The sequence below is a fragment of the Bos javanicus genome, chromosome X (genome assembly GCF_032452875.1).
Source record: "Bos javanicus breed banteng chromosome X, ARS-OSU_banteng_1.0, whole genome shotgun sequence".
In the NCBI taxonomy this organism is placed as follows: domain Eukaryota; kingdom Metazoa; phylum Chordata; class Mammalia; order Artiodactyla; family Bovidae; genus Bos; species Bos javanicus.
This window is the reverse complement of record NC_083897.1, coordinates 126,703,325-126,720,515: the sequence shown is the minus strand read 5'-3', so window position 1 is coordinate 126,720,515 and position 17,191 is coordinate 126,703,325. Positions and strand designations below refer to the sequence as shown.

General features: G+C 41.8%; 1 protein-coding gene across 6 annotated transcripts in view; it reads right to left on the bottom strand.

Annotated features, from left to right (window-relative positions):
* ARHGAP6 (Rho GTPase activating protein 6) overlaps positions 1-17,191 on the bottom strand; it is a 541,668-nt gene that overhangs the window by 46,334 nt on the left and 478,143 nt on the right. For all 6 annotated transcript variants that reach the window (XM_061407887.1, XM_061407886.1, XM_061407889.1 and 3 more), the window contains 3 exons: positions 11,988-12,059; positions 4,036-4,292; positions 1,367-1,562 (listed from right to left, as the gene is read on the bottom strand). In XM_061407887.1, coding sequence (XP_061263871.1) covers positions 1,367-1,562; positions 4,036-4,292; positions 11,988-12,059 — 525 coding nt within the window. The remainder of the gene's footprint in view (positions 1-1,366; positions 1,563-4,035; positions 4,293-11,987; positions 12,060-17,191) is intronic.

Genomic DNA, 17,191 nt, shown 5'->3' with positions numbered 1-17,191 from the left:
CTAAGTTTTGGGAATTCCAAATGTCTAAGATACTTTTCTTGATGTCTAGTTTATCTTCTAAGGAGAAGACACAGATAAACAAACACATGAACATACATACATACATCTACATATTAAAATTTTGTATAAGCAAAGTTTTCATACATATTAATTATATTAAGTCACTCATATGTATGTTATCTAGTGATTTCCATATATAACAAATTGATTAATTTTTGTAAAGCCCCACTTTTATTAGAAATAGATGAGAATGTTAATGTAGTTATGTCTATATATCTTCAGGATTTGTTTTTCTGTTTCTGTTTTCTTTATTATGATGAGTACATCACTTTTATAGTAAAAAGGTAATTACAGTGAGGTATGTGAATTATTTCTCAATAAAACTGGAAAAAAGAAGCAATTAATAAACTCTTCTCATTCCATAAAATGCATGCTAACGTGATAGCAAACAAATTCAGGTTGTAGACATGGCAGTTTGATGAGCCAAAAGTCTAAAGTTCAACAAAGATTTTAAAGAACTGTACATAGCTTTAAAGTCAGCATATTAAGTGGAACTGAGTTGCCAAAAGGGGTACGATGAAGAAATTTTAAGTGGACATCTTTCCACAAAAATGCAAATAACAATAGAGAAAACTATTGTCCAAAACTACATATTTTCTATTCACTTAAGGAATGGTTTCCCGGTCTCTTCTTTTAAGAAGTTGATTCTTTCTTTTAAAGGAAGCCTTGAGTAACCTCAACATGTAAAGAACATAGAAGTGGCTCTGCTTTGTTTAAAGGAGGTCCTGAGGTCCTGAGGATAACCCCGGAGAAGGCAATGGCACCCTACTCCAGTACTCTTGCCTGGAAAATCCCATGGATGGAGGAGCCTGGTAGGCTGCAGTCCATGGGTTCACTAAAAGTCAGACATGACTGAGCGACTTCATTTTTACTTTTCACTTTCCTGCATTGGAGAAGGAAATGGCAACCCACTCCAGTGTTCTTGCCTGGAGAATCCCAGGGACGGGGGAGTCTGGTGGGCTGCCGTCTATGGGGTCGCACAGGGTCGGACACGACTAAAGTGACTTAGCAGCAGCAGCAGAGGATAACCCAGCCCAACACGCCTTGTCCTCCCTTCAATTTCCTGTCTCCAGTGTCACTTCTGAGGACTCTTTGGCTCTAGGGAGTTTGAATATCATCAAGTTTATCCCCCCTCATATCTTGTTTATCCCTACTGGGGTTATGCCAACACTATGTAAACTTTCTTCACAAAGGAAATTTCGATCTAGAGCCTGATCAAATGAATATAGAATTGAAATTGAATGTTTAAATGAATGATGCTTGAATACATGAAAGTACTTGATTGCTGACACACAACTGTGCTTACCATGTTTTTCAAGATGTTGACAGCAGCTGTCCACCAGCCTCGGGACCTGCCTGTAAATAGGATTCAGGCTGAGTTTCTTATCTCTGGCTTTTTCTTTTTTATTTTGAGCCTCAGCAGGCAAGGAGAGCTGTAATGCTTCCAGCAGTCGAGACTGATTGTCATCAAGATCGGTGATAGAATCCACTGACATTGCACCCTGCAAATTATATACAGACATGAACAAAGAGTACAGATGGAGAAAATAAAAACTGCTTCGCCCAATGCTGTCCAATAAATACTTTTGCCCACTTAAAACTATACTGTTTAATTGTGCTGTTTCTATTTTAAAAGGAAAAAACCAAACACCTTTTGAAAAAGTTGGGAAACCTTCACGACATGGGGTAAGGTACTGACAGTTACAATTTCAACAATAGACAACTTTTTCCAAATGGAAGACAAGAGATGGCAAACATACAATTAAAATAGTTTGACCCAACCACTTCATTCCTTGAAACAAGAAAAAAAATATCACATACTTGATGAATGAGGTAAAGTCAGAGAACGCTTGTGAATTATAAAAAAACAACAACAATTCAACTATGGCTCTAGAAAGTAGATTTTAAAATAGGATTCCATAAACAGTCTTAGTTTGGTTTTCCCCAGAAGTGGCACAATGTATTTTATTAGGGGAACAGTCCCAGGAGATAGCTGTAGGGGAGTGGGGAAATGAGAAAGGCAAGTGAAGGCAGCCAGCAAAGCGAGCCTCGCCAAGCCCGTGACAAACCTGTGCGCAGCTGGAGCCCAACTGCCCTGGGAATCTGGACGATCGTGTCAGTCATGTACCTCAGAGCTATTCCTGCTAAGGAGCGAGGGAGCTGAAGTATTTACCACAAGTCTCCAGAGTCACTGATTAAGGGCAACTTCTGGCAGGGGTAGGGAGGCGACATTAATGTCTTCCTACTTGCAGGCTGTCATCTGCACGGGTGGGTGTCTCTGGCCATCAGAGAGAGCCTCCAGCCAAGAGATGAGGTCAATGACAGGTGGAAAAAAGGCTGGAACGCTAGGAATGGTTAAGAGCTGAAGGTAAGGGCACAGGGCACCAATGATGTCTGTATGGCCACCCACTCTTTGATGAAACCTAGAGGAAGAGGTTGGCAGCTGCTGTCCTAGCAAGGCCTGGACAGAGGGGAGGGCATTGGGGAGGCCCATTGCCTGGGCTCTAGAGTCTCAGAAAGCTCATACATGGCATTTCGGTGTCATTGCCTTGTAGACTTATACACACAGTCTGAGAGATTATGATGGGACTGGAAGAACACTTCCATCATGCAAATTCAAATATTCCAGGATGCTGTCATTTCTTCAATGGTAAACACAGGGAAACCCTGGAAACACCGGTGGGTGGCTCAGGTGCCCCTGAATCTTGGAGAGGTTCTAAATGTTGGAGGCTGACTGAGCATTGTGGATGTTAACTGGAAAGTGTCTGGGGTTTTAACTAGGGTAAGAGTTGATGGCTGGAGATGGCAGATTTGGGCTTTCGGGCAAGAGGAAAAGGAGAGATCTCTCAGTGACCCAGGAAGTTTCAGAGATATTTATCTCCTGATTCAGCTAATCATCAACCAATTTGCCTAGAAACTCAGCTTTCCTGGATTGAAATGTGAAATCTGAAGTGCTAGATAATAGCACGGTGCCTGGAACACAGTACTCACTTAATAAATGGAGCCACATTACTGTGTGCTATGCTAAGTTGCTTCAACTGTGTCTGACTCTTTGTGACCCCATGAACTGCAGCCCGTCAAGTTCCTCTGTCCATGGGATTCTCCAGGCAAGAATACTGGAGTGGGTTGTCATGCCCTCCTCCAGGGGAATCTTCCTGACTCAGGGATCGAACCCATGTCTCTTATATCTCCTGAATTGGCAGGCGGGTTCTTTACCACTAGCACTACCTACCATGTTATTACAGTATTGATTTGAAAGAGGATATGTGTGTGTGTTTCTACAGTTATGTTGGAGAAAAAACCCACGCCCTATTGATAAGAAAAAATCTCATTGTTCATGAAGTAAGTGTAAGTAAGTGTTAGTAGCTCAGTCCTGTTTGATGCTTGGCAACAACCCCATGGACTGCAGCCTGCCAGGCTTCTCTGTCCATGGGATTCTCCAGGTAAGAATACTGGAATGGGTAGCCATTCCCTTCTCCAGAGGATCTCCCCCACCCAGGGGTTGAACCTGAGTCTCCTGCATTGCAGGCAGCTTCTTTATCGTCTGAGCCACCAGGGAAGCCCTGCTTATGAAGACCAGTAGCAAATTTACTTAGCCAGGCATAGTTCTTAGATGAGTGAAGAGATTAACAAAAACACTTGGCCCTGCCCTCAAGCCTCACAGTCTCACCGGAAATTCTGGTAACAACAGAAGATCACACTAGAGCAGGATCAGTGGTGATGTTGTAGAATGTTCTGAATATCATGGGTAACCAAGGAGAGGCACCCAACACCTTTGAAAGGGGTCAGGGAAAGGTTGTGAGGGTGTGTCAGGTGTCTCGGGGCCAGCGCAAATTCTCCCTGAACGGGGTTGTTGACAGATACTTGGACACAAACTGTATTTCCAGTTTTCACATAAGCCAAGACTCAGAGAATAACCTTAGAGCTTTTCCGTTGTCCTAACTTCAGTGTCAGAGAAAACACTGGCCAACTCACCCTCCTCCTGGGCCGAGGAGCCGGCTCCGGGGTATTGGGAGACGTTGACTCATTTGGTGTTTCCGAGGTGGAGCTGAGAGATGAGTTACTGCTTGAGAGTTCTTTGTTTTGTCTTTTATTTCCAAATGGGAGGAGGGAAGCCACAAAATCGGAGGCATCCTTGTGCTCGTCCCTCTGCGAGTCCTGCTTGAGTTTATAGGCCCGGTCATTTGCGATAACTTGGGATAAGGGCATTCCAAACGCTTGTGGGATGAACTCTGGAATCAAAAGAACAAACATTCACTTTCAGAGGAAGAGCAGACCAGGGAAGACTCTCAGTCATGTTGCAGACTGAAGGGCAGACATATTCAAATGACTATTTTCTGAAGAACTGATTCATCTCAAAAATATAGAGGTGACTTTTGGGTTTGTCAGGGAGGCCAAAGTTTCTATCTCAGTAAAAGAAAGTCAGTTTGTTTAAAGAACAAGGGTTTTAGAAATCTAGGCTTCCAGCTTTTCTCCGTGTATCTCAAGAATGTTTAAAGGAAATAACTTTATAAAGAAAGGTGACATTTTTGATAGGATGAACATGGTCTATACAGGCCATGGAATTCTCCAGGGCAGAATACTGGAGTGAGTAGTCTTTCCCTTCTCCAGGGGATCTTTCCAACCTAGGGATTGAACCCAGGTCTCCAGCATCAGGCGCATTCTTTACTAGCTGAGCCACAAGGGAAGCCCAAGAATACTAGAGTGGGTGGCCTATTCCTTTTCCAGTGGATCTTCTTGACCCAGGAATCGAACTGGGGTCTCCTGCATTGCAGGCAGGTTCTTTACTAACTGAGCTATCAGGGAAGCCCCCTCATAAGTACACCATTTTACAGACTTAAGTCTTTGATTGATGTCTCAAGAACCCCCAAAGCTTACAAGGCCTGAGAAGACTCTGTGCATATACATTTATTCAACAGGCACTTACTGAATACCTATATGTACTGTGTCAAGCTATGCAGTGGGGAGTATGCTCTTGCAGGCTTCAGAATGTGGGGTGGGGTAAGGGAGTAGAGAATCATATACATAAATAATTATAATTGAGTCTATCATGTGCTATACTGGCTTCCTTGGTGACTCAGTGATAAAGAACCCGCCTGCCAATGCAGGAGACCTGGATTCGATCCCCTCTGCGTAGGGAAGAGCCCCTGGAGGAGGGCATTGCAACTCACTCCAGTATTCTTGCCTGGAGAATCCCATGGACAGCGGAGCCTGGTGCGCTATAGTCTACGAGGTCTCAAAAGAGTCAGACACAACTGATTGACTAAACCACCACCACACGGGCTGTTAAGAGAGATGCAGAAAGCCTGAAATTCAAGTAAGTGGTTACACTTCGAGGTTCCAAGTCAAAGACCAGCGCCTGAAATGACAACCCAAGAGGCAGAGGAGCAGCTGGGGAAGGAGTTTGTTCAGTTCTTTCTTTGTGTTTTTTGTCCCCACGTGCTGCCTCCAGTTGCTGGGTTTGTGCTGTCACTCTCGTGATCTACATTCAAGCCATTCTCCTGGCCACACAAAGAAGTGGGTTCTCAGCACCAACTATCTGGTGAAGGGCCCAGGATATAATTTGTTACATCCTCCAGGAAGGACAATTTTGGGGAAGGAGCATCACGGAGATGGAGACAGTCGAATTCTGGATCTCTAGAGTAAATCCATTTGTATACACATACATTGTAAGCACACCAGTCCTTAGGGCCAGGCATTTTATTGGTAATACTTTACATTCATGCTGAAAAGCATTAAAAATTAAATTAAATGGATTATTTCTGTGAGGCTCAAAATTACATCTCCTAGCAGCAGAAACTGGAGTCTAGCCTCACCCTTGTTTTTATAACCCTTGTGAATAAAACCAGAATGATCAAGGGAAAACAATTCAAAGGTTGAAAAGGCGAACATTAAATCACGTGGAAAGAGGCTCTAAAAGGTTTTCCCCTTTGATCCATGGCAACAGCTTGAACATCACCGGGCTAGTACTCAAATCTGCAGTAAAAGCAGAAATGGCACTTGAAAAGTCTGCACCTCTTGTTCTGTCAAAACATGCAATTTATTTTGAAGTGAAAAATCAAAACTTCCACATTTCTGGATTTTCAGAGGCTGCTTCTCACCCTCTATCACCAAACTAGTCGACACATGATGATACAAAAAATAATTTAGGCATTTGTTTTGAGGATCAATGTGGACAGGGTAGTAAGATCCAATAGTCACTGCTGGTAAAAAAAGGTCATTTTCACTACTAGCAAAATTAGAGACCAAACAGGCAGCTCAGGATTTATTGTGTTTATCAGTGCTATCTTGTCTATGGGAATAATCAAATAGTTTTCCTTCAGAAAGGTTGGGCAAGTCTAGGAACATGTATATGGCAAGGCTGATAGCTATTTGGAATACATAAAAACTTTTGGAGAGTAATAACACCAGAAAGGACATTGATAAATATATCAAATGACCTGTGTCTGCTCAAGTAGGTATATTCATAACAGGGATTTAATATGACATGAGGAGTATTGATTTCTTTTTGAGACATGTTATCCATATAAAGGGAACCAACCAGCTTCGGCTAGAGATTTCTAATATCCTTGGCAAAAAAAAAGAAATATGGTTTCCTTCGGTATCTGTCATTTTTCATATCTAAAAGTCTGTTGCTCTACTTGTAAATTGGAATCATGGAATACAAATGAAGCAGATGGAATACATAAAGTCATTCTCCCCAAATGACTCTTTCACTTCTCTTTTCTTTCCATTCAAGAGATGCAGCCACGTATAACAGGTTTTTATTTCTAATAGGCTTTCTTCCCTGGCTGAGTTTATTTATTCTTTCAGTGGTAGTGTTTTGATGTAATCTCTTTAATTTCTCATTGCCTTCTCCGGAGAACTCTCACAAGCTTGAGAGAGGAGATAGATCCCTCTATGCCCTGAACTTGTGTAACAGAGTCTAGTCTCTGGAAAGTTCTCGGCAGGGTTCCTTGCATATAATTGCTTCTCGAAATGTGGTTATTGTAAAAGCAAGGATTTAGCCCAACCGGGTTGAGCAAAACCTTCCTTTTTGTGTAAATAAAGTGCTGGGCACAGGCTTATCTGTGGGCTTGAACCTCTTCTGTTGGAGGGAAAAGGAAACCTACGGACTCTGTGCTGATAGCTGTTAATAAAATTGATAATGGGTTTTTCAAACCATAAAGACATTAACCAAGAGTCAGTGTTTTGGGGCCAGGGACAGTGTGTATCACATTCTGATCTATTGTCTGTGCTTCCTGAGGAGATGGCATCCCCTGCCATCCTCACTGCAGACTGTCTCTGTTGCCTCCCCATGGTCCTGAGCCCCTGGAGGTGGTGTGCTGGTCTCTCAGCTCCCTGCAGCAATTTCCAGATCCTTCCCTCCCACTGCGTGGCTGAAACCTTGGGCTGCAAGCTTCCTTGGCACCCCTGCTCATTGCTATCTTCTATCCTGGCAGTCAAAACCCTTGGCCACCATCATCCCAGGTGACGTGGATGTCTACCTAAATGACCCATCTGATTCTCTATCCTCACATCTCCTCGACTTCCTCCTCCTCTTCTCTTTTCCTGCATGCCGCCTTTTTCACCAGCTCCCTTGGTCCCAATCCTGGACCTTACCTTCACCAGAACTAAGTGCAGGGCAGCAAAGGAGACACAGATGTAAAGAAGAGACGTTTGAACTCAGAGGGAGAAGGAGCAGGCAGGATGATTTGAGAGAATAGCACTGAAACATATATATTACCATATGTAAAATAGATAGCCAGTGGGAGTTTGATGTATGATGTAGGGCACCCAAAGCCAGTGCTCTGGGACAATCTGGAGGGATGGGGTAGGGAGGAGAGGGCTGGGGTTCAGGATGGAGGGGACACATGTATGCCCATGGCCGTTTCATGTTGATGTATGGCAAAAACCATCACAATACTGTAAAGCAATTATCCGCCAATTAAAACAAATTAAAAAAAAAAAAAAAGCGATCTGGCATCTGGATTCAGGCTTCCTCCCTCCACTGTTGTCTCACACCTCCAACCCAGATCATGTTTTATACTGCGGTGTGACAGTCCTTTCAAAGATACCATTAAGCCATCCCTCCTTAATTTAAAGAGTAGTAACAAATACCTGATGTTTCAACTGTTATTTAATATGACACAGAATGAAGTTGTATCAACTATTCTTCTATAGGGGCTACTTCACAGCTCACATGTAGTAACACGTCTAGACAGGGAGGGACAATAAAACATGGCATGATGTCATTTCAGCATAAAGAAAGGTGCTAGACCCGGACTATCACCAGAGTTTATGTCGATAAACATACGGCATCATCCGAAAGTATCCTGTAGAGTGGGGACCTAGCTCCCAGACCTAGGCTATGGTAAAACCTATTCCCCTTGTGCTCTGATTAGAAAGAATATTAACTGGAACAAAGCAGCTATTTTTAAACCTTTTTTTTTTTCCCCAAAGTGATTCTTTTTGACAGAAGAAAGAAATTTTCTGAAGTTCTGAAAGTTGAAAAAATACTTTTGGGATGCCAAGTAATTTAACTAAGAGAAATGAAGGACTTAGAAGTATTCTGTATGAAAATATATGTTTTCTGAACCAGCATCAATCCTGGCTTCCAGATGGAAATTATAAGTCATATGGGCACTGCTTAAAGTGGGAGGAGGGACACAGAAGTGTCACAGGATCTGCTGCATATTATGTTAAGGCAATTTAGTAAAACACGGGACATGATTCAGTCTGATTGAATCAATTAATATAGCAACAAATCAAACATTTAATGAGTCACTCTATTGGGAGAGCAATTTGATTCTAAAAAGCTGCTCCTATCTATTTTTAGATGACTTAACCCAAAAGGTCATTTAGAGTTTCCTGTTTTCCTTCTTTTACTCTTGAATTCAAATGATTGTCATTTTTCACATGTGCAGCTGTTATGAACCCAAATGGTAATATTGGAATGGAAGAAAACAATGTGAACTGGCCACAACTGTGAGAGCCCTGCGCACTGCTCCATCACACCCTGGTTCCCAGGACATCCATGTGATGGACGTGTGGCCATACACAGGACTTTCTAGTCAGGAAAAAAGCCATGTCATTAAGCTTGACTTAAGCCTAGGATATCATCTTTTTAACTATCAAAGCTACAAACAAACAAACACAACCACCTCTTATGCCATATATCTTGATATTTCTTTCCTTAGTTGGATGCATGATGTATCCTTTCCTTGGAATCACCAGAATCCACCTTCCTTTTCCCAGCCAGCACACCGTGCAACCTCATAGAACACTGCCAAATTTTCAGTGAGCCTATATAATATCTAAATACAATTTGGTCTGAAAAATGTATACTAGCCCAGTGCATACTGGTTGATTACTTCCCCTGGCCCTTCCTGCCCAACCTTTTGGAGAAGCACACATACATCTCCCTCTGCTGAGGGAATTAAAACATCTGCAAAAAAAGAGAAATGCTCATTCTGTTTCATTTAACATGAATGGGCACTTTTGAAGAATCACCTCAAGTCTACACTTTGAGTGTTCAGATCCCAGTACCAATATCATCATCCTAGAATAAACAACTTTAAAGATAACACATTACTAATATCAGTCTGGATGATCCCTTTAATAAATCTATAACACCGAGGATCACTCTAATCTAACGAGATAAAGATGGCTCATGGCAGGAATAGGATGAGTAAAAACTCTAGTTTAAAAAAGCTACCCTGGCTACTAATATTTATTTAAAATATAAGGCCATGAATTTATGAATTAATTGAACAGAATACAATTTTTCAGACAATGATGGGTAGCTGAAGAAGAGCAAATATTGTTTGCATTCATTATGCTAGCATTAGATTCTGCTACAGTAGACTGTGCCCTGATGAGTAAACTGGTTAGTATGGACCAGAGTTCTCATCTTAGAAGGTGCACATTGGTAGTTATAAAATGACTCATGCCCAGTACCTATAGAGACCAATGGGGTCAGATTTTCAGGGGCACTGGGATATTTAAAGGCTTCACAAATTATTCTACCAATACAATGTAGTCAGGGGCAGGGATCCTTGATATTTTCATGTCCTTTCCTCCAGCTGGAGGTAAACATTTGAAATGTCTGGAGATATTCTGGTTGGGGGCAGTGGTACTGGCATCGAGTGGTAGAGACCAGGGACGCTTATATTAAACATCTCAGACAATGTGCAGGACAGCCCCCACAGCAAAGAACTGTTTCGTAGAAAATGTCAAGAGTCCCAAGATTGAGATATCATGCTCTAAGGGCAGTAAAACACTAGTTTTCTATTCTCTAGAATTCTTTTTAAATTTTATTTTTAAAATTTATTTTTTAATTGGAGGAAAGTTGCTTTACAATATTGTGATGGGTTCTGCCATGTGACAATGCAAATCAACCGTCATCATACACATATCATACATATGTATCATATATATCACCTCCCTCTTGAGTCTCCCTCCCCACCCACCACCCCACCTCTCTAGATCATCACAGAGTGCCTGTAACTTCTCGCCAGCTATCAGTGTCATACATGGTAGTGTATATATGTCTATGCTACTTTCTCCATTCGTCCCACTCTTTCCTTCCCTCACTGTGTCCGTAAGTCTGTTCTCTATATTTGCATTTCCATTCCTTCCCTGCAAATAGGTTCATCAATACCATTTTTTTCTATTAGGATTCTTTATCTCTTTTTAGTCCAAGAACCAGATGTCATGACCCTTTAGGCACAATTCAAGATATGGGTGTAGAGTCTGGGATCAGTGGTCTATCTAGGTCTTGTCTAATACTTATCACAATGCATTTATTTTTATACCTTTGATTTCATTGCCTTTCATTACTTTCAAGCAGAAATTTGATCATTATATAAAAGAACGCCAAGGCAAGACATATGGCCTCCCTTACTCAACACTCATTCACTATGACACATAAAATGGAAATACATTCATATGACCACACCACTCAGCAGTCATTTCATATGAAGACATAGAAACAAGCCACAAAAAGATATGCTGGGCTAATGGGGCCCAGGTGCCCATTATGTGGGCTCAATGAATATTAGTTAAAAAGGAACACAAATACCTCTGCTGCTGCTGCTGCTAAGTTGCTTCAGTCATGTCCGACTGTGTGCGACCCCATAGATGGCAGTTGACCAGGCTCCGCCATCCCTGGGGTTCTCCAGGCAAGAACACTGGAGTGGGTTGCCATTTCCTTCTCCAATGCATGAAAGTGGAAAAGTGAAAGTGAAGTCGCTCAGTCGTGTCCGACTCTTAGCGACCCCGTGGACTGCAGCCTACCAGGCTCCTCCGTCCATGGGATTTTTCAGGCAAGAGTACTGGAGTGGGGTGCCATTGCATTCTCTGCCAAATACCTCTGACAGAGTGGCTAAACTATTGGTTTCCTAAATATCCACAGAAGGGGACAGTATGAAGAGAGTCAACCATTCCCAAAACCCACAGGGCAAAAAAAAATGAGCATGCTGTGATCTAACATTACAATGCTGACAACAGCCCATCTTCACTAACCATGAGGATGAGACTATTTCTTTCCAGTAGAAATGGTAGGCGAATCCAAACTCTTTGTCATTCAACTAGCCCTGCCTAACTATCTAGATTTGCCAGACAGCTGGTTAGCGTTAGAGATGCTATCCATGGCTACTCAACCCAGGTTTTCCTTATACACTGCTGATTGGCCAGCTTCATAATTGGAACCATGAACTTGGCATGAATCATACTTTGCTCAAACCAATTGAACTCATCAGTTCAGTACAGGGCCACTCGAACACAAAAGAATAGACCCAAACTGCCTTTAATGGCATTCCACTGTAGACATCCAGTTTACATAATAGAGTTGAACCACGTAAATCAATGCAATTCAGAAACCCCAGCAAATTCAACCAGTATGCTCCATGGAAGACACATTTGCTTTAGTTCATTCTGTCTTTTACCTCTGTCTTTGTTTTTCTCCTTCCCGAGTGAATCCAGTTTCTTTCTCAAAGATTTCTTTCTCTTTTGTCCATCTGTAAATATTAAAAAAATGAAAAGTTGTAAAAACAAGCAGATAAATGACAGTTTACATTTTCAATAAATACATTTCAGCAGAAGTGTGACCTCTCACTTTACTCATAATTTGGCATTTTATTATTTTTTTTAATTTGGCATTTTAAACAGAATACTGGCCTTGAAAATACGTGAAAATTCTTAACTTGGATTGAACATATAGCCAGAATCTTGGTGTGTGCTCTTTAATTCGATTTCAACCATGGAAAGTACAGAAAACTTGTTTCCTTCAGAAGCCATTTAGTTTTGACACTTAGATATGTTTGCTTTTACTATTACATGAGTTTCTTCATTTTTATGCAAACTAATGTCATCTCAAATTAAATCTCCATGAGAGGGGAGTCAACAGTACACACAGCTTTGACATCCATGAGCTAATAGAGTGTAACTGAATAAGGAAGTGAATTTGGGGTCCATAGAACTCAAATCTAATCATTGTTACACCATTTACTAATCTTGTGACTTTGGATAAGTCTCAGGGTCCTCAACTATAAAATGGGAATTTCATGGAGTTGTTGTGAAGACTAAATAAAATGTTGCATATAAAGTGCTTAATGGGGAGCCTGACACATTCTATAAATTCAGATCTGCTCTCTTTCAGGGTAGGGGGGTCGGGTTTCATAGTATTCCATAGTATGGCTATACCATAACTTAATTAACCATCCCCCATCACCCCCACTGACGGACATTTGGGTTGTTTCTAATTTTTACTAGAATAAGGAAGGCATTTATCCTTTTAGCATCTTATATATATGCACTTGCAACATATGTACTTCACTGGTGAACTCACTAAAGAATATAGATACCTTCTATATCAGTAGGCAGCTGCAAATGAACTCCTAGTATGTCATTATAAAATATTGGCAGTCATCATAGTGAGAATGTGTTTTGGAATAATGCAGCTGTCCACTTCATGTGTAGGAAGTGCAAATCAGGACTCTGCACTGCTACCCATCAGTAGAAATGCAGCCCATGCTGCAAGGAACCTTGGGTTTTAAAGGGGATTAAGAATTGTTATTTTTCACAAGATATCCTTAATAGTGTAGTAAAGCAAGAGATTGAGTCCAATACAACTTAAAGGCAAGACTGTTATCAGGACAAGACAGACTAGGCATTCGTCAACAGAAATGAACATTCCTGGGATCCTCATGGGGCTGCAGATGTTCCCCACACCCCCTCTCTGAATTTTTGGAGTCAGAAGACATCACAATATAATCAACAGGCACATGCAAGCCCTCTTTCCCTTCAGAAAGCAAAGGATATACCCATAAAATGGACATAGTTCATGACAGTCTTCACTTTTGCAGTTATAAAATATGTAGGTGAAAATGATGTAAATCAGTTGTGATGTGGCAAAGAGCCATCAATCTCTTTCATCATGTGTATGTTCTTATCTTCAGTATCTAAAAGATGATCTCACCACCGGGCCTACCATGATCTGTTACATCATATAAACATTAATCTCTATGTGTTACATCATATAGACATCACAGACATTATCATATAGACATGTTATATCATATAGGCATTAAACATACTAATTGCACACGATTCTAATCTGTTCTTCAAATAGAACTGACAGGTCTTTTACTTTGCAATGCTGTGGCCACCTGAAGCAAAGAGCCAACTCATTGGAAAAGACCCTGATGCTGGGAAAGATTGAAGGCAAAAAGAGAAAGGACAGCAGAGGATGAGATGGTTGGATAGCATCACCAACACAATGGAGATGAATTTGAGCAAACTCTGGGAGATAGTGAAGGACAGAGGAGTCTGGTGTGCTGTAGTCCATGGGGTCACAAAGGGTCAGACATGACTTAGCGACTGAACAACAACAATACTTTGTTCATCAGTAGTTCATATCACCAAATAAATTTGACTATATTACGAGCAGATTCCTTTAAAAATTCTATCATCTCTTCGTTTTAATAGTTGAGCCAGAAGAAAAATTAAACCATATATTAAATCCTAAGGGATTTATTTTTCATAACCAGTGGACATATCCTAAATTTCAAGCAAGTTGTCAAAGAACCAGAATACATGTAGGATAGGAGACATTTTCTTTTAAGATAGAACAACTTTTTAAAACTTTTTTTAAATTAGAGGATGTAGGACATGTGTAGATGTGTATAAATATGAATATACAGTGTAAGTAATAATGAAGAATTCAACTCTCACATAACCAGCAGCCAAGTTCAGATGTAGACTATTGCTAGTACCCGAGGAGCCTCCAGAGAGGGCCTCATACTGAAGGTATTCTTTCTTGCTTCAATTACATATTTTAGTCATTAATACTTGCTAAAAATCACTCTGTTGAGGCAGGTAGTGAAAGTGTGTGACTTAGTTGTGTTCAAGTCTTGGCGAACCCCACCAGGCTCCTCTGTTCATGGAATTCTCCAGGCAAGAATACTGGAGTGGGTAGCCAATCCCTTCTCCAGGGGCTCTTCCCAACCCAGGAATTGAACCCGGGTCTCCTGCACTGCAGGCACATTCTTTAAAAATGCCCCTAATTAGACAGAGGTGAACGTTATTAATAGGCAACTAGACAAAATGATGGATGATGTGCAATAACATGTGAGGAGGCATGGCTTTAGCCATTTTCTCATTTAAAATCCTCAGGAAAAACAAACAGAGCTGCGCAATAAAACTGCTCACTCCTTCCTTGCGATCCATCAGTAGTTTTCTGATTGACTCTTTAGTTTTTGAAGAATGTCTTTTGTTCCCACAGAGCATAGAGAATCTGCTCAAGAGACTGCTGTACCATGTACTTACAACCATACAGAACAGTTTATGTTCAACCCATCATTCCTCAGATGCCAGAAAGTGTGATAAGGGCAATTCTATCTTGTAAAGTAATTTAAGCTTCCTGCGGAGAAGGCAATGTACTCTTGCCTGAAAAATCCCATGGACAGAGGAGCCTGGTAGGCTGCAGTGCATGGGGTCTCGAAGAGTCGGACACGACTGAGCGACTTCACTTTCACTTTTCACTTTCATGCATTGGAGAAGGAAATGGCAACCCACTCCAGTGTTCTTGCCTGGAGAGTCCCAGGGACAGCGGAGCCTGGTGGGCTGCCGTCTATGGGGTCGCACAGAGTCAGACACGACTGAAGCAACTTAGCAGCAAGCTTCCTGACTATCCATGCTGCACAGCAATGTTTTTACAGTGCAAATAGTGATCAGCATATGCTTAGAACCAGATATGGAACAACTGACTGGTTCCAAATTGGGAAAGGAGTATGTCAAGGCTGTATATTGTCACCCTGCTTATTTAACTTATATACAGAGTATAACATGTGAAATGCCAGGCTGGATGAGTCACAAGCTGGAATCAAGATTGCTGGGAGAAATATCACATCTTCGGATGTGCAGATGATACCACTCTAATGGCAGAACGTGAAGAGGAACTAAAGAGCCTCTTGGTTTTGGTGAAAGAGAAGACTGAAAAAGCTGGCTTGCAACCCAAAGTTAGAAAAAAAAAAAAAAAACTAAGATCATGACATCTAGTCCCATCACTTTATGGCAAATAGAAGGGAAAAAAGTAGAAGCAGTGAATATTTTATTCTTGGGTTCCAAAATCACTGAGGATGGTGAGTGCAGCCATGAAATTAAAAGAAGCTGTGACAAACCTAGACAGTGCATTAAGAAGCAAAGACACCACCTTGCCAACAAAGGTCCACACAGTCAAAGGTATGGTTTTTCCAGTAGTCATGTACAGATGTGAGAGCTGGATCATAAAGAAGGCTGAGCACCAAAGAATTGATGCTTTTGAATTATGGTGCTGGAGAAGACTCTTGAGAGTGACTTGGACAGCAAGGAGCTCAAACCATTCAACCCTAAAGAAAATCAACTTTGAATATTGGAAGGATTGTTGCTAAAGCTGAAACTTCAATACTTTGGTCACCTGATGCAAAGAGCTGACTCATTGGGAAAGAGCCCAATGCTGGGAAAGATTGAAAGCAAAAGGAGAAGGGGGTGGCAGAGGATGAGATGGTTAGATAGTATCACTGATTCAATGGACATGAATTTGAGCAAACTCTGGGAGATACTGGAGGACAGAGAAGCCTGGTATGCTGCAATCCATGGAATCACAAAGAGTCACCTCCCTCAAATAGACACCATATTTGACACCACAAAGAGTCAGACATGACTTAGCAACTAAACAACAACAATATGCTTACTAACTGGTCCCAGAGTGGGCACTATCTTATGGGCTACAGTGACCTAGAGAGAAAACTGGAGTCACACATCCTGATCAAAGGCATCTTGGACAAAGCACTAGAGGATTGCCCTCCATGTGCCTGCAGGAGACCACATCCTAGATGGGAGAGCCCACAGACATACATGAAACAATAGCAGGTGGTAAGACAGCAAGCCTTCCACAGCCAAGTGACCAGAGGAAAGGAATCACTGGTATGGAGTGTGGTTAATCCAGCCATCTTGAAAGAGGCCAGTACCAAACAGGGTCTCTGGAGAGTTGAGAACAACAAAACATGAGCTTGTCCCTCTAGGAGAGGCTTTTCATGGTCTCACTTGCTGTCAGGTAGTGGTGATTTCTCTAGCTAGATGAGAAGCTCTCTGAGGGTAGAACCATATCTCCTAGGCTTTTGTCTCCCTCCAGGTAAGGAGCACAGGGCAGGGCATGCCATGAGGACTTGTCAGCACTGTCTATGACCAGAAGTCAGATGGAGGTTTTGGGTTGGTTCCAGGAAGAGCCCAGGACCACTGAAGTATACAATTCCTAATTTTAATCAGATAAGATCAGATTCAGAGAGTTCAGTTCAGTTCAGTTCAGTCACTCAGTCATGTCCGACTCTTTTCGACCCCATGAATCACAGCACGCCAGGCCTCCCTGTCCATACCAACTCCCGGAGTTCACCCAAACTCATGTCCATCGAGTCAGTGATGCCATCCAGCCATCTCATTCTCTGGCGTCCCCTTCTCCTCCTGCCCCCAATCCCTCCCAGCATCAGAGTCTTTTCCAGTGAGTCAACTCTTCGCATGAGGTGGCCAAAGTACTGGAGTTTCAGCTTTAGCATCATTCCCTCCAAAGAAATCCCAGGGCTGATCTCCTTCAGAATGGACTGGTTGGATCTCC